Source organism: Hemicordylus capensis, chromosome 4 (genome assembly GCF_027244095.1).
Source record: "Hemicordylus capensis ecotype Gifberg chromosome 4, rHemCap1.1.pri, whole genome shotgun sequence".
NCBI classification, from domain to species: Eukaryota; Metazoa; Chordata; class Lepidosauria; order Squamata; family Cordylidae; genus Hemicordylus; species Hemicordylus capensis.
The window spans coordinates 192730212-192752562 of record NC_069660.1 but is presented as its reverse complement, the minus strand read 5'-3'; the positions used below and the strand labels follow the sequence as shown (position 1 = coordinate 192752562).

Sequence of the window (22351 nt, the reverse complement as noted above, 5' to 3'; positions counted from 1 at the left end):
TTTTCTATGAATCGTTGAGGTCATTCACACAATCAAAAACTGTACTTGGGTTTCGGTGCTGTGTGTGCTCCTAATATTTGGTTGTGTGGAAGCAAGGCAGGAGGAAAACCTGGGTTGAAGTGATTATGTGGAAGCAAGGTAGGAGGAAAACTTGGATTGCTTTTTCCTTTGGGTAAACTTGGGGTAGTTTTTTATTTTTTGAATGATCTCGTTGTCTGTATACCTCCATTACATATGCTGCATGCCTCTCTTTTGTGGATACTGTGTCAGGCTGTCATAACTGGTCAATTAAATCTGTTTTCCATAGCTAATATATTCACTGAAAGGCAGGGCTGTCCTTAGGGCATGGCAAGCAGGGCGACTGCCCCAGGCCCCGCTCTTTTAACCCCTATTAGAATTAACTGGAAGGGGGTCCCTGCACTAGCTGATTTGCCCCGGGCCCCAGACTGGCTGATTTGTCCTGGGCCCTGCACCCCCATCATCATCATCATCATTATTATTATTATTAATTCAATTTCTATACTGCCCTTCCAAAAATGGCTCAGGGCGGTTTACACAGAGAAATAATAAATAAGTAAGATGGATCCCTGTCCCCAAAGGGCTCACAATCTATAAAGAAACACAAGATAGATACCAGCAACGATCACTGGAGGTACTGTGCTGGGGGTGGATAGAGCCAGTTACTCTCCCCCTCTAAGGACAACCCTGGTGAAAAGTACAATTATAATGTCAAAGACATAGTCACTTGGATATATCCACATAACAGATAGATTTTGGTTATGCTAATTCAGCACCCCTGGTCTGAACCCCACAAGGGCACTTAAACACAACCCCTATTACCCCCTATTACAAAAGAGACACATTACTTGATGCACATGGGGAAAGGTGCACTATTAACACGCAAATTAAGGTTGGAGTCAAAATTTATCCAAAGTGACATTTGAACGAATTTCAGGGTTCATTCCAAGGAAAAAAAGATTGATGACTTTATCTCAGACAATTTCTCCATATCCCTAGCATCTCAGCCTTCTGGTACATAGTAACTATTTTTTCCTAGCTTATCTCATTTAATCTTTTGTACCATCGCAGGAAAGTATGGGGATGCTTATAGGCTTGTCCAAAGTAACTAGCTCTGTGTTCTTTGCCCAGGCTTTATATCACTTCAAGGTGCAACCCTTCTCCTGTGAGTAATGTAGCATGCCAGTATAAAATGATAAATCAAGAGAGAGTGGTATTTACACCTTTCACTTCTTGTGGCAGGTATATAGTGTTGCTTGAGATCATATGCAACCAGTGTTTCATAACATACCTCTTTTTAAATTTTCTTAATAGGTAATCCACTATTAACCAGCAAGGTCAATATCATCATAAATGTCCTTGATGTCAATGAATTTCCTCCTGAAATTGCGGTACCCTATGAGTCTTATGTGTGTGAAAATGCAAGGCCAGGACAGGTATATCACTCCCTTTTAATGGCAGATGTGTATTCAGTCAAGATAAGTGATTGCATTCATGTCTAGTGGCTAACCAAGAACAAAACCTAGTTTAACAATGAGAATTCTTTGTGTGCACTCCTTGTTTAAAACTGCTTTTGTGCATTGTTTTATTCATTGATTGATTGATTGATTGATTGAGTGAATGACTGTATTGGTTGGCTTTCTTTAGCAAACTCTACTCAAGGCAACTCACATTTAGATTAATTCTTATCTCAGCATGCTTTTAAGATAGATGTGGCTGAGAAATTAGCAAAATGCTTAAATTCATGGCTGAGGTGATAGCTGAACTGAAGACTTCCTAGTTTACAGCTCACTTTCTTAGCCACAATGCTAGATTACATCTCAATTAGAGGTACTAGATCAACCCACCTAGCCAAACACAGGGCACCAACTATATATGGCACCCCAGTTTAATAATCCTTCTGTTGTTCCTGCCTGCCTGAGACTGTATAAATGAGGGCGGAGGAGTCAATTACCTGTCAGGCCACAATACATCATTGGTGGGCTGTAGTTGGCTTGCTGTGTCACATACTGTGTAGGCTTGTGTTACACAACTATATTTCTTATGCAGTTAGAGATAGCCGAGTGACTGCTCTGCAAGTTAACAATGACTCTCAGGAAGATGTATTCAGCCAGCATATAGCAGGCCTCCAGGGATCTGCTGAAGTTAGGCAGTATAATCCAAAATGTCTTACCAGGGAACAAAACTCATAAAAGACAGCAAAAGCCTTGCCAGGATGGGGAAAATGTTAGCAGGCTGAAATATAAACACAAAACGTATGACAGGTGTAAATTCTTGTAACCCCTAGCTCATATAGCACATTCCCAATCCTCATTAACAGTTTCACTGAACTCTACTTTTCATCAGGTGCTGCTCAATGGCAGTAAAGCCTGCAGAATCTGGCCTATTATATTTGACTATATAGTTCTGTTTTATAAGCGTTGCAGAGTCAAACAGAGTGTTGCAAGGCGCCAGGCCATAAGTTTTCTTCTTCTTACAGCATTAAGAAGTGTTGCCCAAAGGAGACAGGACTTGCAGCCACAACATTTTTGTTCCTTGTGTTATACCTGGGGAGTGAAAATATTTCCTTGATTTTCTCTGCATGGACAGTAACTGGTTTTATATAATGGTCCATGGAAGCAGCTTATAAAAGCTTCTTTATGACACTTATTCCAGGAGACTAATGCTGTCCAAAATGAGAAGTCTGTCAACAATCACAAGAGAATATTGAAAATCTTGTACATGTGTGCAGAATTTCCAAAAGACAGAAATGGAACATCGTCAAGTCCATTTTCTCTGCAAAACATCCAGCTCCCTCCCCAAATCCCCTTTCTCTCTAGGAATCAGAGTTTCCTTCATTTAACCGTTAGAATACTAGGCAGCAGAAACCTCTTTGCAAATGTTCTTCTGGATAAGCCTCCCCTTCCCCTTAGAAAGGAAACTTAGAAAAATAGAAGCAAATCCCCCAGCTCCTTCAGAAAGCAGTAACAGTTGCTTGGGCAACTAGTATCTTGGCTGCTGCTTTGGCTTCATCCTCTTGCTGCCTTCTGCTGGTCACAAGTAAATGTGGTTATTAGAATCTCGGTGTGCTGGAAAGTAAAAAGCCCCATTTCTTGGCAGGAAGGGCCAAGCTGCCTCAAGTGCCCTTAGTAGAGTGGGGGGAGGAATTAGAGACCCCTTGCAGCTACTGCAGTTAGTGTTTTGAGCAGCCACCATCTGAAGTGTTGCAAAAGCAATCTCGGGCACCTTTCTTTCAACTTCCAGCACCTTTCTCTCAACTTCCAGCATCCAGCACTGTCACCTGGAAAATGATTGGATGGCATACACTGTTTGACACCAGGAGAAGCCAATGGGATGGCATGCACTGCCACCCCTCCTGCTGGCTAAGCTTCTTTCTTGTCTCCAGATCTTCTTCCCTTCCTTCTGGAGCCACCTGCCAGCAGCACCACTCTCAGCTGCCGGCCAGCCGCACTGCAAAATTCAAACTCTGTGACTGTGAGTCTGTCTGACAACCACCACAAAAAAGTGATCCAATTTGAGGCTTGTGCATGTGCTCTTATTTCCTATCAGATTCTGTAGGGGTTGGGTCCAAATTTGCCGCTGATAGGCAATTTGCCACCATTGGCAGGTGCATACTCTGCCCATCCCTTAATCCTCCCCTGGCCATTTCAGGGATTGAAACATCTGCAACGAGAGAGAGAGAGAGAGAGAGAGAGAGAGAGAGAGAGAGAGAGAGAGAGAGAGTTTCAATAGGCATAGAGCATATCCTGCTGTGTGCTGTAACTATATACTGTTTACTTCTATTGTGATATTCCATGATCACCTTAAACATTTCGTTTTCAATCAGAGCTATGTGCTCAAGTTTTATTTCAATGTGGTTTTAGGTAATTCAGCTTGTAGGTGCAGCAGACAAGGATTTGTCACCTGCTGGACAAAGATTCTCCTTTCGACTGTCGCCTGAGGTTTCTACAAAGCCAAATTTTACAGTCCATGATTACAGAAGTAAGGTTGTTTTTAAACTTTCTACTTCAAATTATGCTAATGCCAGTTATTTTGCTAGGCTGCTGTTGTAACAACTCTGTGGGCATGTGTATGTGTGCATGTACAATTGTTTTTCAGATGCTTGGTGAGAGGGGGAAAAGCAGGGCATAATTTATAAACAAAGTGATGCTTGGATTCAACACTGGTAGCTCTGTCATTATGGACAAAAAAGCAAAGCCCTCCAAAACAATTTAGGTCTGCCTAGTGCACGGGCTAGCCCTGAGGAGAACCAGCAGAGGCTGTGCTGTCTCTCTTCATAATGTAGCGAGACAAGTCCCTTCCACCTGGTTGGGCTCTTTTTTTCCCAGCCCAAGCTTGAGAATTCTAGCTGCCTATATGCTGCCTGTTAGCTTCTCATCTTCCACCACTGCAAAGGCAAATAAAGCAGCTGCTTTTTAGTCTGATGTCCTTGAGAATGGAACTTTCCAAAATGTTCTTGAGTAGCTTAGCTGCCATCACTGGAAAAATTGTCACCTTCCTGGCGACATTCTCAATGGGCGGTTTTGGACAATACCATCCACCTCCTGGTATGGCGTCCTGCAACTGCTTATTTAAAGTATTTAAATTGTGCAATGAGATGTAGTTTTTGGACACCCCCCCCCCCACCCAGTTATGCAGATCAGTATCCTGGAAGGGTGATAAGACATGTCTCTTCACAACACTCATTCCATGGTGGGCAAGGTCGATGGACAGTATAATCCAAACCAAGACATTTACTCCTTCTAATGGGAAATAAGCCTTCCCTGTAGCTGCCCCAAATATGTAAATGACAGGAACACATTCTGATCTCATATTGAATTATGCTGTACCTCCCTTCAAGAACTTCTGTGTGTGTGTGTGTGTGTGTGTGTGTGTGTGTGTGTGTGTGTATGTATCTAGGGATGTGCAAAAAATTTCGGGCACAGAATGATCTGTGCCCGAAATGAACAATTTTGGGTGATTCGGGGCCGAACCGAATCACCCCCAATCTCTCCCAATATTTTTCGGGCACGAGCCGAATCACCCGAATTTCGGGCATGAAAAATCCAGGTGATTCGGTTCACGGTTGATTTTTGGTGAATTTTTAAAGTTTTAGTGACTTTGGGGCAGTTCGGGGGCATAGCATGGGATATGGGCAAAAGGAGTGGGGTGGGATGGTAGTGCCTAATGGGTGCAGGCTACCACCCCAATTTCAGGGGGATTGGGCAAAGGGCTGATTTTTGGTAAATTTCTGGAAATTTCATGTCTTTGGGGCAGATTGGGGAATATTGGGGCAGAAAGTGGGGCCTGGGGCAGAATAGTGGGGTGGGGTGGTAGTGCCTAATGGGTGGAGGCTACCACCCCAATTTCAGGGGGTTTGGACAAAGGAGTGATTTTTTGAGAATTTTTCAAGTTTTAGTGACTTTGGGGCAGTTTGGGGGCAGAAAGTGGATCTGCCCCAAAAGAGTGGGGTGGGGTGGTAGTGCCTCATGGGTGGAGGCTACCACCCCAATTTCAGGGGGATTGGGCAGAGGGCTGATTTTTTCAGAATTTTTGAAGTTTGGGTGTCTTTGGGGCAGATTGGGGGCAGAAAGTGGATCTGCCCCAAAGGAGTGGGGTGGGCTGGTAGATAGTGCCTAATGGGTGGAGGCTACCACCCATCCCCAATTTAAGAGTGATTGGGCAGAGGGGGGAATTTTGATGAATTTATTTGTATGAGGTTTATCTTCATAAGGTGAAGTGTGCTAAACTGATTACTTCCTCATATTATTCATAGTAAAGGAAAGTGTGAAAAAGTGAAAGTGGGGTCATGAGAGTTGTTTAATTGAAAAATAGCTCATTTGCTATGATAGAATGAGAATTCACACCTCAGAAAAAACTTCTGAGGTGTAAATTCTCATTCTATCATAGCAAATGAGCTATTTTTCAATTAAACAACTCTCATGACCCCACTTTCACTTTTTCACACTTTCCTTTACTATGAATAATATGAGGAAGTAATCAGTTTAGCACACTTCACCTTATGAAGACAAACCTCATACAAATAAATTCACCATAATTCACCCCTCTGCCCAATCACTCTTAAATTGGGGATGGGTGGTAGCCTCCACCCATTAGGCACTATCTACCAGCCCACCCCACTCCTTTGGGGCAGATCCACTTTCTGCCCCCAATCTGCCCCAAAGTCACCCAAACTTCAAAAATTCTCAAAAAATCAGCCCTCTGCCCAATCCCCCTGAAATTGGGGTGGTAGCCTCCACCCATTAGGCACTACCACCCCACCCCACTCTTTTGGGGCAGATCCACTTTCTGCCCCCAAACTGCCCCAAAGTCACTAAAATTTCAAAAATTCTCAAAAAATCAGCCCTTTGTCCAAACACCCTGAAATTGGGGTGGTAGCCTTCACCCATTAGGCACTACCAACCCACCCCACTATTCTGCCCCAGGCCCCACTTTCTGCCCCAATATGCCCCAATCTGCCCCAAAGACATGAAATTTTCAGAAATTTACCAAAAATCAGCCCTTTGCCCAATCCCCCTGAAATTGGGGTGGTAGCCTGCACCCATTAGTTACTACCACCCCACCCCACTCCTTTTGCCCAGATCCCATGCCATGCCCCCGAACTGCCCCAAAGTCACTAAAACTTTAAAAATTCACCAAAAATCAGGATTTTGCCCAATCCCCCTGAAATTGGGGTGGTAGACACTACCCATTGGGCACTACCACCCCACCCCAAAATTTTGCCCCTGGGCCCCTTTTTACCCCCCCGAATCAATTCGGATTCGGATTCGGGTTAAATCCGAATCCGAACCGAATCAAGGGTGATTCGGGTGACCCAGATTCGGGCACAAAACAGAACAGGGGTGATTCGGTTCGGGTCCGAGCCGAATTACCCGAAATCCCGAATTGCACACCCCTAGTGTGTGTGTGTGTGTGTGTGTGTGTGTGTGTATATATATATATATATATATATATATATATATATATATATATATTTATATAGTACAAGACCAAACATAACATACATACAACAAGCAGCAATAATACAATTATCAGAAGAAGGAAAAGGAAAAGGAAAGAATAACGCATAAAACATATCAATTAAAATTTGTTAAAACATTTCTTATTTTTATAGCAGCTGCACAAAATCAGGCCGTGGCCAAGGTAATTTCCTTGTGCCAGCCTGACAGAAAGAGCTCAACATAGAACTCATCCTGATGTCCCCAAAATTTGCACAAAGTAGGTTTGAGCCAGGAGGTACGGATGGTTTTGTAAAAGGTACAGTGTAAAAGCGCATGTGTAGTTGTCTCAACCACTTCTGAACGTTTGGTGTATTTTTATATCGGGTGTTTGGGTACATCAGTTGGTATGGGACATAGTTGATCCTTATAAGGGACACCCTTATACCTTCCCTCCAAAACCATAGATGGCAAGACATTAAATCGAGCCTGGGTGAATGCTCTCCTTTGGGTCAGAGCAGACAAGTACGTAAGATACATTGCCGGAAGTGGGTAACTTTAGAAGTAATCATTATAAACTCCAAGAGAGACCCTACTCAGGTCCCTTTGTTTCTCCAGGTCTCAAATTCTCTGTTTTAAAACATTTTTGACTAAATCTGGGCCTAAGGGACGTATGAATTACTCAGAAAACCCACAATTACCCAGTATGTATGTCCTGTACATTTTTCTTCCAAATAGACGGATATTCGTCCTTTAAAACCAAAGGAACCAAGCCCAATCCATAAGAGTTAATTTTGTGCCAGTAATTAATTAAACCTAATAAGAACTTCTGTGGTCATGAACTGAAATCAGAAAACTATTTTCTATTTACAGCTCCTAAAAATCAGCAACTAGTTTTCAACCTATTTAACCAGGTTTAGCCAAGGTTAAAAAAAAAAAAAAAAAGATGATCTTATTGTTCCTAGGTAGTTTTGAATTTCAATATTCATTAACCTAAATTTCACTCATGAGCTGGCAGTTTCAGTTTATCTCATTTTCACTTGTAATGTGGCAGTTTCAGTTTTAACAGAGAGCAAATAAAGCAAATTGAAAACCAACGAGCCTCTTCTCACAAGTAGTGAGAAGGGCTCCAGATCAGGCTATGGGGAAGGCAGTTGGACTCACTTTCCCCACAGATGAGCAGCTCTCACTCCTTGGGCAGGCGAATTGCTCCCCCAGACAAGTATCGGCTCCTGCCCATAGCTCCGAGGGTCAGAGTGCCGGGGCGTGTCACCTCACATCGCCCAACCCCCAGAGCTCCAATAATGCATTGCATGAGTGTGTGGCGCATTATTGGGATCCCCCCATCTTCCCGCGGGTCTTCCAGCCGCAGCTGCTTACGATTGGAAAAATGGGGTTAGGAGAGTGAGTGCTCTCCTACCCCCTAACACCATTTTGAGGGGAGGCTCGACAAGCAGGTTTGCCGCCATGGTGTCGCTGGGATTGGAGGTGATCCTGGCAGTTCACATGCACGAGCAAAACCGAGCTGGACTCCCTTAGCCTGGTTTTGCATGTGTGAATAGCCTCAATATGTGCAATCAAGATTTTAACCATTTGCCACCATGGACTGTCATGCTAAATAACAACCACCACCTCTTCTGTATTTTCTTGATCTGTTTGAGAGAGCCTGGCATTCCCCATCACCACCACAATCTAATCTGCTAATATTTAATCAGTGATTGACTCCTGGCCTTTTTGTATTGTCTTCCTCTTGTCCTTAGAAAGAGGGATGGACATTTGTTGCTTTGTACCAGTCAAAACATTGGTCAATCTGGCCTCGTATAATCTAGTCTGGTGCAGCAGTTCTCCAGGCTGAGATCTTTCCCAGTACCTGCCACCTGAGATCCTTTACTTCAGTGGTCTTCACTCGTTATTTGGTGGAGGCCGGCGGCGGTGCAATTGCCCTCTCGTCAACAGCTCACATGCCCCCCCATGTCAGAGTGCATGTCCCCCATTGCCCCCCCAAAAAAACCCATATGCTGTGGACTAGCAGGAAGTGTGGAGGGCATGCGCTGAAGGTGCTGGCCTCCGGCATCTTCCTGTTTTCCCTGCCACCACTGTAGGCAAAGCAGAAGATGCAGGGGAGGGTATCGGGGAGGGGGGAGGTACCAAGGAAGTGAAGAGGCACATCAGGAGCTTCCAGTGGGGTCCAAGCAGGCTGCAAGCGGCCTGCAGGCCGCACAGTGAAGAACACTGCTTTACTTAGATATGCCAGGGCTGAACCTGGAGCTTTATGCATTGAGGATGTGTGATACACTTCAATGTTTCAATGATTCAACTTGAGCTCGAAATAAAACACCCTTTAAATAAAGGGCCTGTTTTGAGTTCAAAACAAAACAACCCTGTTTCAATTCAAAACATTTCAACGTTTCAAGTGCCATTTGGGAGGCCTGTTTCAAAAACAGGCCTCCCAAATGGCACTTGAAATGTTGAAATGTGTTTTCCCCTTACTGATTGGTTTTCTGGCACTGACTTCCAATCCTATGGGGATTTGGGGGAAAGGTTAAAAAAATGTTTAAAATTGCCTGCTTGCCCAGTTCTTTTGTGGTTTGTTTGGTAGGTAGCAATGATCATGCCCTACCACACAACCCACTTTGGTGCCCCTAGAAGCTATCCACGGGGAACAAAGGGCAATTTCAAGTTTCCCCATTGTTCCCTATGGCCAAAACACTCAAAACATTCCAATTTTTATTTCGTCAAAATAACCAGGTTGACCGCTGCTGAAACGAAATGTTTCGGCCAACTGTGTTTTGTTTCAAGTTCAAAACAAAATGCAAAATCTGTTTTGTGGACATCCCTATTACGTATGCAAAGAATACACTCCTATCAATGAGCTCTGGACCTAGTGCACTGGCAGGTGTTCCAGCGAGGTTTGTTACTATAAACTACTTCCAAACTAGAAGTCCAAACACCATATTTCTTCTCTAAATAACAATAGTGGATAGATTTTAGCTATTAAGACACTTAAGGTTTGTGTGAAAGACCTTCTGTCATTCTGTTTCCAGATGCCCAAAATGCTGTTGCACCCACTTTTAATTTGGTTTTCTTCCATTTTGGCATACATGTAAGTCAGGTGTTTTGGCAGGGTCATCCCTAAACATCTGTAGCCGCTAAACAAGATACCGTGCATTCAAACTACATTTTACAGTAATTGATACTGTTCAGACTTAACATAACTTTCCTGAACTGACCAGTAGAATCTGAATCTGTGTTTTTAAAAATATGTATATCGAGGAGAAGGGTGGGCACAGAGACAGATTGGAGAGGAGATGATGGAGTTCCTAGAGAATCATGTTATGTCATGTTGAGTCAATTCACTCTGTGAGTTTGTAATCAAAGACGTATGTATCCTTAAGGCTAAAGATTACATAGCTATCAATTTGGTTATATGGTGCCTATCAGCCAACTGTACCATGGATCAGAGAGCTTTTTCACAAAAAACAGAATGTGATTCAGTCAGTTTGTGACACACCAAACAGAATGGCTTGCCAAGGTCTTGATAATTATCCAGTCTGAGTCTGCAAAAATTGAGAAAGGAGGTCAAGCACCTGACAGGCCAACAGGCATAAATGGTAGACTGTGTATGCTTTGATGGGTCACAATTTATATAAGTCTGCCGTAGAGTATCAGGGCCTGGTGGACTCATGTTCAAAACCCTCTCAGCCATAAACTCACAGAACTGATCAATTTCTGTCAGGCTCTACTTCATCATTTTTATAGCATCTACAATAGCGATGTTGAACAAGATAAGGAAAAGCTGTTATCCACCCTGAATCAAGTGGGCTGTAAATATAAATTCATTATAAAATATTATGTACCAACCCTTGTGGTTTGTGAATCTGACCATTCCAAGCACCATTCAACAAATTATCACTTTTATTATAAAGTAGCTAGTCTTAGTAATGGGGAGGTGGGGTTGCCCTGGTCTATCCAGCTTGGGTCTGGGGTACCTTAGAGAGCGCCTTCTTCTGTATGATCTCCATCGCACATTGAGGTCATCTCGAGAGGTCCGTCTCCAGTTACCACCAGTACGTCTGGTGGCAACATGGAACCCGGCCTTCTCTGTAGCTGCTTCTGGCCTATGGAATGCACTCATGGCAGATATCCATAGTTTAGGCTCACTGTTGGCCTTTAAGAGAGCCCTAAAGACTTACTTGTTTGGCCTGTCCTTCCAAAGTTATTAAATTGTTTTAAAGTATTTTAATTGGTTTTAAGTTGTGTTAAAATGTTTTTTATTGTTTTAAGTAGTGAGTTTTAAATGATGTTTGTTTTTATGTTTTTTTAAACTAATTGTACACTACCCAAAGCCTCTGGATGGAGTGGGAGAGAGAGAGAGAGAGAGATATCAGGAGACCACCCCCCTCACCAGATGCGCTATCCATCATTCCATTTTGAGTGCATGTATGTGCTGTTGGCCACTTGAGACAAAGTTAGGATTTTGTTAGTGTACTGTCCACCCCACTGCCCAAGCTGCTTGAGATAGTCTTGGATGTGGTGTCAAGGACCCCAAGGGTCTTGGGGGATTTCTGTCCATGTCAGGGCCATCTTATCTGGCTTGGCTCCAGACTTCATGTCTTCCATGATAATCATGGGCTTCTGTCAATTGATCTCTGGTCCCACAAATATTGTAGGTCATGTGCTCAATTTGTTTTGGGGGTTTTTTTGGTCATCATTGGATGGTGGTGATCAGTGTTACCTCTAACAGGGTTTCCAAGATGTTGTTCAGTACAACTCCCAGGATCCTCAGCTGCAATGGCCTTTGGCTGGGGATTATGGGAGTTGTAGTCCACAACATCTGGAAATTTCTGTTAGAGGGAACACTGGTGACGATCTGTGGGTTATTTAGGAGGCCTCTGTGCCATTGTCATTGATGGATTGCTATCTGGTAAAGACTGGAATGAGAGTTGACCTAGTACACATCTGCATGACTGGTGGACCAATTAGGATAGTCAGCCCCTGCTAAATAGATTTGTGCTCATTCTACAGGATTTTCATGCTGAGAGAGCAGGTGGCCTAGTCTCTTTGAGATGAGGAGGTGGGCTGCTAATCAACACAGCTGCCCCTAATAGTCTTTTTCTTACTTGTCTGGGCCAGGCAACCACCTGGTATACAGGGGAACAATGGGCAATGAAGCAGGCTAATATTCGGCTTAAGCATTGTTGATGGAAAACCCAGACTAAACACAGGCTGAACGCCCATATTAGTGCTTACTTTTGTGGTAATAGCGGGTGGGGGCGCGCACTTATTTCTCTGCCACCATTGTGTCAACTCAATGTCACTCTTTTGAGTGGTTCAGGGGCCCCATGGACCATCAGATCAAACCCTCTCCAGATCACTTTGATAAATTTGCATTACATTTTGTGGATAGAATAGATCATACCCATGCTGATTTGGATGCTAAGAGTTTGCAGAAACAAGGGTCTGTCATCTAGTCCTGTTATATTGGATCGGCTTCAGATTGTGTTGCCTGAAAAGGTGGACAGCTTGTTTGGAAATCTGAGCCCTACCACTTGTGTGCTTGCCCTTTGTAGCTATTGAGCATGACTAGGGATGGTTTGGTCTTCTCAGTTGCACGGATGGTAAATGCCTCTTGGAAACAGGGGGAAATCCCCCTGCCCCACTTAATTAAGTGATCATTAGGACCCTTCTAAAAAATAGTGGATCCAGCGGTCATGAATAACATTCAGCCAGTTTCCAACTTGTCATTTCTGAGAAATGTATTGTTGTGCATGGTAGCATAGTAGCTCTAGACAGGGGTTCTCAACGTTGGGTCTTCAGATGTTATTGGACTCCAGCTCCCATAATCTCCAACCAAAGGCCACTGGGGCAGGGGATTATGGGAGCTGAAGTCCAATAATATCTGGAGACCCAACGTTGAGAGCCCCTACTCTAGACCAGGCCTGCTCAATTTAGGCCTCCAGCTGTTTTTGGACAACAACTCCTATAATCCCCAGCAACAGTAGCCAATAGCCAGGGATTATGGGAATTGTAGGCCAACATCTGCAGGAGTGTCAAAGTTGAGCAGTCCTGCTCTAGGCGGTTCTGGATGAAACTAATTACTTAGAACCTTAGATTTCTTTCAGCCCAGGTGTTGGACATAAACTTCTTTGGTTGCGCTGGTGGATGACCTATGTTGAGAGATAGACAGAATCCTGTTTGTGACCCTGTTGATTCTCTTGAATGTCTCAAGAGACTTTTGATAGCATCAGCCATGGTATCCTTCTGGATCTTCTCTCTGGGCTGGGACTTGGGGGGCACTGTTTTATCCTAGCTCTTACCATAGCTCTGGTCCTACCTGGAGGGCTGTGCCCAGAAGGTGGTGCTGGCCACTGGCTTATGTGGATTCTATTATGTTGGGAGAGGTAATCCACAGACATTGACTGTGGTGTCATCAGAATGCTGAAGACACCAGCCATAACTATAATTTAACATCTACCAAAACCAGGGAAGCAGCTGATGTCTTAAACCTGTGGCTGGAGCTGTTCTGTGTTGGATGGGGACAAACAAACTGAAACTTACTCCCAATAAAACAGAGGTGCTCTAGATCAATAAAATCAGTACTCTGAGAAGTTAGGTAAATCTGTCTTTGATGGGGTCATACTACTTCCCCTGAAATATCAAGTTCATAGTGTGGAGGTTGTCTTGGACTAAACACTGTGCCTGGAGGCTGTGGTGGTGGTGTCTGTACCTTCAGCTGCTACACCAGCTACTACCCTATCTAGATAAGCCCAATTTGGTCTTTGTTACCCAAACATTGACCAGATCCAGATTGGATTACTAGTTTGCTCTGCATGGGGCTGCCTTTGAAGATGGTTTGGAAGCAGGGGCGGAGCCACCATTGAGTGAACGGGTTCAAAGAACCTGGGCCGCTGCCCCTCAGGGGCCGAGCCCCACAACCCTGACATGCCCCTTGCATCTGATGTCAGACACAGGGGCGTGGTTTAGCTCCCCAATGGGGCAGCGCTGGCCAATTTAGCACCCAAATGGGGCCATGCTCGCCAACAGGGGGCAGGGATAGGGGGCCACAGTGACAGGATGAACCAGGGCTGCCGCTGGCCTCCCTCTACACCTGTTTGGAAGCCTCAGCTTGTTCAGAATGCTGCCACAAATCTGATTGCTGGAGCTAGTCACTACACCACGATCACACGTATTCTTTAGCAGTTTCACTGGCTACCAGTTTGCTTCTTTCAGATTCAAAGTGCTCTTTTTTGGAAAGGCGGTATAGCAATCGAATGAATGAATGAATGAATGAATGAATAAATAAATAAAATTTGACCTTTAAAGCCCCACATAGCTTGGAAATTCTAAGTAGTGGCCCCCCATCTTTGGAATGCACTCCCAGAGGTACTTAATCAGTCTCTAGCTTTAAAAAGAACCCGAAGACCTCTTTTTTGAAAGAAGCATTTTAAAATTGGTTTTAATTGGGTTTTCAGTTTTAATCTGTTAATAGAGTAGTTCTGTCTGCCATTTTTGTCCTGCTTTTATGCTGGCTTCATTTTAATCAATTGTTGTTTTATTGGACTTTTCTTGTAGGCTGCCACAAGCAGCAGTGTGCTGGAGGGCTGGGCTAGCAATATTTTAAATAAATAAAAAATAGTGATGGGAGTCAGGGGTAAGCTTGCATTTGTGTGGCTTGAAAATCAAATTTAATGAATCTGAAACCCTACCAAGCCCATTCCAAATCAGGCCTGACTTCTCTGAAGTTTAAGGCCTACTCTGCTGAAAAAGCATTGTGTTTGAGAGGCATATAGGAACTGGTCAGAAATCTGCAGTGATCAGGTGTCGAGAAATTAAGTGGCATATGTGTTTGTGTGAAGCATGGATGCTGACTGAACTGGGGGCAGGGGTGCAGAATGCACAAGGCAAGCATAATGTTATAACACGTGTGTGAGTGTGTGTGTGTGTGTGTGTGTGTGTGTGTGTGTGTGTGTGTGTATCTAAAACAAATCTTGTCTTCAGATACTCAGCAACTGACTGTTCCAGTGGGAACAGAGCCTATCTGCAAGAGAACAGGATCTGTCACTTCATCTCTCAATTCTTTTGCAGCAGCATTCAAAAGGGGAAGCAAAAACATCCAGTAGAGAGAGTCGTGTAATATTGTGGGTGATGCTGTGAACTAGAGAATGTTGGAGAGATAATAAAGCAGGAGAGAGCACCGCAGGCAATCCCAATCAGACCTGCCAGCAAACTAGTTTCTAATCTTGCTTGCTGCTTAATCCTTTTAATCTTTACATCAGTTTTCTTCCTCAATGGGTTTCTTTGATTCAGGGGAAAGCTTCGATAACCCAGCTCCTACTAGGGGAAGTGGCAAAATGCTGCTCATGAGGTTTTACAGACTTTTCCCTCGAATCCACTCCTGATTGGAGTGTGCCAGTCCACATATTTGCTGGATTTAACCCGACCTCCCTGGAGGCTATCAGGGACCAGGACAGATAGGGCTTTGTTTTTCTCCGAAGGGAGGCTGCGAATTCTGGCTTAGCCCGAGTTATGTCCGGGGTAAAAAAAAATCCTCTATTTCCAGCAACTTTTGGGGGAAAAAACCTCCGGGGCTTCTGCTTTCTCCTAAGGCAGGGTTTCTTAACCTTGGGCCCCCAGATGTTGGTGGATTACAACTCCCATCACCCCCAACCATATCCATTGTGGCTGAGGATGATGGGAGTTGTAGTTCACCAACATCTGGGAGCCCAAGGTTAAGAAACCCTGTCCTAAGGTGTTGATGGAGGTGCTGATGGCTGTGCAAAGGAGGTGTTGATGGCTATGCGAATGGTCCATCTACTGTAATTGCACAAATTAAAATGCCTCCAACCTGCTGCGAAGCAGATTCTCTCTTCAGATAATCCAAGGCATAGAGCCATGTGTGAAAAACCTCATGGAGACTTATACTCACCTTAATAACAGATTACTGGCAAATGTTCTAATGGCATCGAGTGTCTAGTTTGATTTTTTGTGGGACCCTTCTTAGTCACTTAGTCATTGGGGGAAACATCCAACCTTTTTAAAGGTGGAAACTAGCAAAACCAGAAAGATATATTTCCCTTTCTTCTGGAGCACTGAATGAAAATCACAGCAGCTGAAGGACATAGAGGCAGATGTGATGAAAATGGAGAAACCAGAGGGAGGGAAGAGATAACATCCCCTGATAATGTGATACTTCTAGTCTTGTCTTTTCCCTTTTGTCTGCTTTGACAGGCTTGCTGTCAAACTAAGCAAAACTGTAGCAAGAGATCCACAATCATTGCCATTTGTCCAGGAAAAAGGGGAAAGAATTCATTATCGTGAGTTGCATCTGATCTGAATATGGCACTTTGGATAATGATGAAGAAAGGAAGCTGTTCCACTGATTCAGTCACACCAAACAGGCCAGAACTAATGATACAACACCTGAAAGCTGTGGCTGTTCATCGCCTTCTCCTCTGCTCTCCTCTTAATGTCTAGTAATACAAAATATATGACAAGATGTCATCATGTTGCAAGTCTCCCCAAAGCCAGTCAACTTATTGGCTGCTGCTTGCAAGGGCAGGGGCACGTGCAAAGCAATGGCATCCTGTCCGACATTTTGTAATAGATATCACTAGGGGAGAAGTAGGTGGCATATTGTCTAGTTCCACCCATAGCATTCAGTATTTTTCCATTCCTTAATCATGAAGTAAAGCAGAGAGCAATACTTATATCCTGGATGTTCTGTTTTTCAGACAACACAGCTGGAATTGTGGCCAGGAGAAGTGGCTACAGCCGTAGGCAACAGGAGCTGTATTTCCTTCCGATTGTGATAGAAGACAGCAGTTATCCCATACAAAGCAGTACAAACACAATGACAATCCGGGTCTGCAGATGTGATTCTGATGGTACCATCCTTTCTTGCAATGTTGAAGCAATCTTCCTGCCAGTTGGACTCAGCACAGGGGCCTTAATAGCAATCTTGCTGTGCATTGTCATACTTCTAGGTTAGTTTTCTTTCTTTTTACATGCAAGCAATCTCATTGTCACAAGACATCAGGGAGCAGTTTCTCCCAAATGCAAAATATGATAAAATATCACATGGGCATGGGGTATATAAAGGGAGGCTGGTCCAACTGTGCTGGGAAAGTTCCTTAAGGATGTGTGGTGGCCATTTTTTAAAAGAAATTTTGTTTTTAAAAAATGGCCGCTGAAAACAAAATGGGAACCGTGCATGCTCAAATGGCCTCTGTGAGGCCTGGCTTTGCACATGCCCTGGGGCACATGCCCTGCCTGCCCCACCCTATATATGCCCCAGGGTTTAAGGACTAAAACATTCCTTGGAACCCAAGGCTGGGAGTTTGGCTGAGCACAAATATCTAGGATAGGCTCAGAATATCCTCTCAAATGCCATGTTCAAGCTTGATATTCTGGAAGGGGAAGCTTGATGAATCCCGTGGAATTACTGGGGGATCCAGTCAAACTCTCACTGGATCATTCAGGAATTCCACAGATACCCATTCTCAGAAGTGCAGAGTGGGTTACTCTGTAGCATTCTAAGGTCTGGTTTTGCCCACCCTCAATAACCTCAAGGGCAATGTGCTAAGTTTTCTATACACTGAAAATGAACATAATTATGAAATCTAATCTATTTTCATGTATAGAATGGCATCTGACTATATAGAATAGTATTCAGTAAGCACTATAATTTGTCATCTGAAATGCGGTGATCCTCTGATAGTCCAGATGCAAAACACAATCAAAGCCATGCAGTGAAGAAATGAAGCAACCAAAGTCATCCTTTCCTTTGTGACATGCTACACTACCTTTTCTGGTTCTTCTCTACCATAAACTGTTCTAATTTATGAAGAGTTTATGAAGTTTAAAGGGTATCCACTTGTTCCACCCATGTTTCAAGCAGGAGACAGCCTAGCTTGCTTGGTTAGATCCTTTCTTGGAAAAGGTCATATGCCCAAATCAGCCCTAAGAAAGCCAGAATGTGCTCCCCTCTCCATGGTGTATGATCAGTTCAAACGTCCAAGGTCTGTTTTTAAGATACTGGGTTGCCTATTATATGTTTAAGGATAGGCTGGTGACAGTGATTAAGAAATAGCCCCTGCTGACAGGTTAAAGACAACCTGTCAGTCACTGGCTGACATCCAGACTAGGTGACTCAGAAATTATTCTAAAAGACTGCTTGATTTGAAAAGGACTTCCACCCAGTAATTTAGATGGGATGTCAGCTACTGCTTCAAAGTTTGCTGTGAGTAGGGATGTGTGAGCTGGTACAGCTTGAGGTTGAACCAAACCCCCTGGGCTGGTTCGGGGCCAGTTTGGGGGTGTTAGAAGGTGTAATTTTTTTTTAAAGGTCATACTCACTGCCACTGCTGGGTTCGGCAGCCCGAGGAAGTGCTGCTGTGGCTGCAGGGGGGTCTCCAGCAGTTCCCCTCCCTCCACAGGCCCTCCCCCAGTCTCTGATGGGCCTTTGCAACCTGTTTCAGGGCCATTTCAGGCCTTTGAGAGTCCACGGTGGCCATTTTTTGAGGCTGTCATGACCCAGCCACACAAATGGCCACTACGCATGTGCGTTGGCCTCAAAAATGGCCACCTTGCATTCTCAAAGGCCCCAAATGGCCCTGAAATGGGCTGAAACGGCCCTTTGGAGACCTGAGGGAGGCTGGCAGAGGGAAGGGTTAGTTGCTGGAGACCCTCCCTGCATGGCCAAATCCAGTGGCAGTGGCGAGTACAACTTTTTTTTTTTTTTAACTCACTAACACCTCCAAACTGGTTCTAATTCAAACCAAGCCAGCCCTCATTTGGAGGTGCCAGAACCAAACATACTTGGTCTGGTTTGAATCTGATTTGGATTTGAACCGAATCATGCAAACTGGTTCTGTGCAGATCCCTAGCTGTGACCTTCCTAGCATTTTCAGTGCATACATGTTCCATTTGCCATTGATGAGGGCTTGCTTGCAGACTGCCTTTGGAAATCAGGACACCTGAGTTTAAAAAGTAGTCTGAGAATCAGTCCTGGCCATTCTTAGATACCAGAAAGTAATGCTATGCTTTATTGGCAGAAAACTGGGCTGTTTTTGTACTTAACTTATAATTCTTCTCTTGTCACAGTCATTGTGGTACTGTATGTAGCGCTGAGACGGCAGAAGAAAAAAGACACCCTCATGACCTCTAAGGAAGACATCCGAGACAATGTCATCCATTATGATGATGAAGGAGGTGGAGAAGAGGACACGCAGGCTTTTGACATTGGGGCCCTGAGGAATCCAAAAGCAATTGAAGAGAACAAAATACGGAGGGACATAAAGCCAGACACACTCCGCTTAACTCGTTCAAGACCACCTGCCGAGGACAACACAAATATCCGAGATTTCATAAATCAAAGGCTGAGAGAAAATGATGGGGATCCCTCAGCACCCCCTTATGACTCACTAGCGACATATGCCTATGAAGGAAATGGATCTGTGGCTGAATCTCTCAGCTCGATAGATTCACTTGCCACAGAGGCAGATCAGGATTATGACTATCTGAGTGACTGGGGACCACGTTTTAAAGTCTTAGCAGACATGTTTGGAGAAGAAGAAAGCTATAATCCTGATAAAGTCACTTAGCTGGGTGCAGGGGGGGAGGAAAAGTAAACCCACAACCACTTTTAAAATAAACAAGCTTTATAGGACAAGATTCCTTTGATTATAAGAGACAGCTGTTTCCAGCAAGTTCCTATATTTATCATACTGGCAATCTTGGTTTACCTATTTGTCAGGGGAAGGATCGTCCTTGACTATCTATTTTTTTTTTGTTGTTGGTTGGTTTTTATTTTTTATTCTTACTTTGGAGTCACACTGAGACAATCTCAGGCCTATTAGCTACAATTTATTGGTACGACAACATAGAAAGAAGGATAGCTTTCTGGCATCATGGTGGAAGAGCGGTAGATTTTTCTTAATTCCACTGAAGTGCCTATTGAAACTCTTACCATTTAAAGTGGAAATGACTGCTGCAACGGAGCTAAGGAAAACCGACATAAATGGAAGGACATTAACTTTTATGTCGAGAAGCAATAGCAACACGCTGACTTCTGATTCTTTTAAAACAAAACTGAAGAACAATGGCTGGAAACTTGTCTGTCCAGTGATTGTAACTCGGTGGGGATCGTGTTCTGTTTGGTTTTGGTTTTTAACCAAGGAAATAGATTGTCTGTCAGGACATCACATTTCTTATGCCTACACTTCACACAGGAAAAAAAAAATTAAAAAGCTGTTATTCCAATTCCAATTGTAAAGCCCACAGTCTTAAACTGAAATCAATGAATATTTAAAATGTTCATCAAAATGTTACACTTTTTCAAGAATTAAAAAAAATGAGATGTCATAGAAGTATGTATTTCTTGTTGGGATGATACATTCATTATACACTTCTCCCATTCAGAGGAAGATTATGGGTGAGTTTGGTCAGACTGGACTTTTTTAGTATCCCAGAGAGAGAGAGAGAGAGAGAGAGAGAATGAATATGTTACACTTTTTATTTCATGTTTGTACCAGTCTGTTTCATTTATTGCATCTTGCTAAGGTAACAGATGTAAGCATCCTCCCAGTATTAATGATCTACAGTAGTTACCTACACTACTGCACCTATTCATAGTTTTGATGGACTATCTCTATTTCAGGAGCTCTGACCATTGGAAATAATGTTACTGTGGACAGGGCTTGTCCATATTTTCTTGTGAATCTGAACAAGTTGCAGTCACTACCTGGCATTGTTTGTGGTGCTGAAATGATTGGATAGAGATAACCAGGGCACTAGGAGTTAGTGACCTAGCTCCTTATATAATAATTAATATAAAAATATGTTAGTAGATGCCCAAGACTATTTTGGCTGGGATCCAGCCCCATCATGTAGCCCTTGTTTTGCCCCACTAGCTGGGCTGGTAACGAGCTGGGCTTTCCATAATGGTTCAAGTTTAAAGTTGACAACTCTGTTTTTCAGGTACAACAGAGCCATCAGAATTCAAACAGCAGTTATCCAAAATTATTTTGTGTTCAGACAAATGTTGTTGTCCCCATTAAAGCCCCTCTCATGCATCAGTGGCTGCTTGCATCAGTCCATCAGAGATTGAATGGGACAGTCCTGATTATATTTCACCACTGGTATTTTACTTTTATTAATGTTGCTGATTTCTTAAGACCTCCTGATTGAACTGAGGAGATCTGCACATGTACGTTAGTTGTTGTACATGTCAGAATCCATATTGAATGTCAGCTGTCTATACTGCATTGCTTTCAGTAGGATGTGCATTCAAATGTGGTCCCCTTCTACATTTTGGAACAACCCAAAGTAATTAGAGGAGGGCCAGTGCAGTGCTGTGGCAGTTAGTGAAAAGGTTGTAGTGGGCATGGGGTGTAGTGTGACAGGGAGAGAGAGGTGCAGAAGAAAAGAGAATTCCCATGGAAGGGTTTCCATTTCTAGAAACGCTGCAAGATGCTAATTAAAGGGTGTTACTACAACCTAAAACTGAAGTCTTAACATAACATCCATAACTAGCTGGCCTGGGCACAGAGCATCTGTGCCTCTAGTTCTCCCTCATTCCTGGCCCCCTCCCTCATTCTTGGCCCCTCATTCTCATGCCCCCCATCCCTCTCCCACCCCCAATGTTTTTCCTTTCTGGCTGCCTGCCTGGCCAGTCACTTTTTCTGTCCGGCTGCTACTTTCTCCCCCCCCTTCCTCTTCCCCCACCACCACTTTCTCCCACCCCGCCTTCTCTCCCCCCTCCCAGCCGCCACCACTTCTCTCCCTGCCCATCCAAACGCCTGCCTGTTCGCTGGCCTGTCCATTGGCCTTATGTTCCCCGCCGCTGTCACTTTCCTCTCCCCCTCCTCTCGCTTGCAAACTCTCACGAGAGCTGCCACACATGGGATTAGCCACAGGTATGTCTTAGAGAATTATATACAAAGATAATAATGCACCACTGGCAAGGTTTTGAAGAAAGGGGGATCTTATCTTGCACAAAGCTGAATGCTGATCTTAATAAAATCTTCCTATGAAGTTTGTCTACAAATGACATTTATAACGTTTTTCTTCTTAAAGACCATGTTTCAGTTTGAAAGATCACCTCTCTAGGTTTGGCACGGTCATTGTGAAGACTTTGCATTTGGAGACATTCACTTTAGTAGCAAAAGGAATAGAAAACTGCAGTTGATAAGTGGAACTTCTGAAAGAATGGAACTCTAGAGAAATAAAAGGGACTATGGTAGTTGTTTATAAACAAACAAACAAACACACACACACACACACACACACACACACACACACACACACACACACACACTCTGGTAGAGCGTATATGTAAATATTCTACCAGATGCATCTTCTACTTGACATGCTAGTTTCCTCTCAGGTTGCATTCA

At 43.7% G+C, this 22351-nt stretch overlaps 1 protein-coding gene across 18 annotated transcripts in view; it reads left to right on the top strand.

Annotated features, from left to right (window-relative positions):
• CDH12 (cadherin 12) overlaps positions 1 to 20750 on the top strand; it is a 987186-nt gene extending 966436 nt beyond the window's left edge. For 17 of the 18 annotated variants that reach the window (XM_053248987.1, XM_053248989.1, XM_053248990.1 and 14 more), the window contains 4 exons: positions 1333 to 1454; positions 3882 to 3999; positions 16688 to 16939; positions 19059 to 20750. In XM_053248987.1, coding sequence (XP_053104962.1) covers positions 1333 to 1454; positions 3882 to 3999; positions 16688 to 16939; positions 19059 to 19558 — 992 coding nt within the window. In that variant the 3' untranslated portion in view covers positions 19559 to 20750. The remainder of the gene's footprint in view (positions 1 to 1332; positions 1455 to 3881; positions 4000 to 16687; positions 16940 to 19058) is intronic. The other variant, XM_053249005.1, reaches the window with a different exon arrangement.
• The last annotated feature ends 1601 nt before the right edge of the window (positions 20751 to 22351 follow it).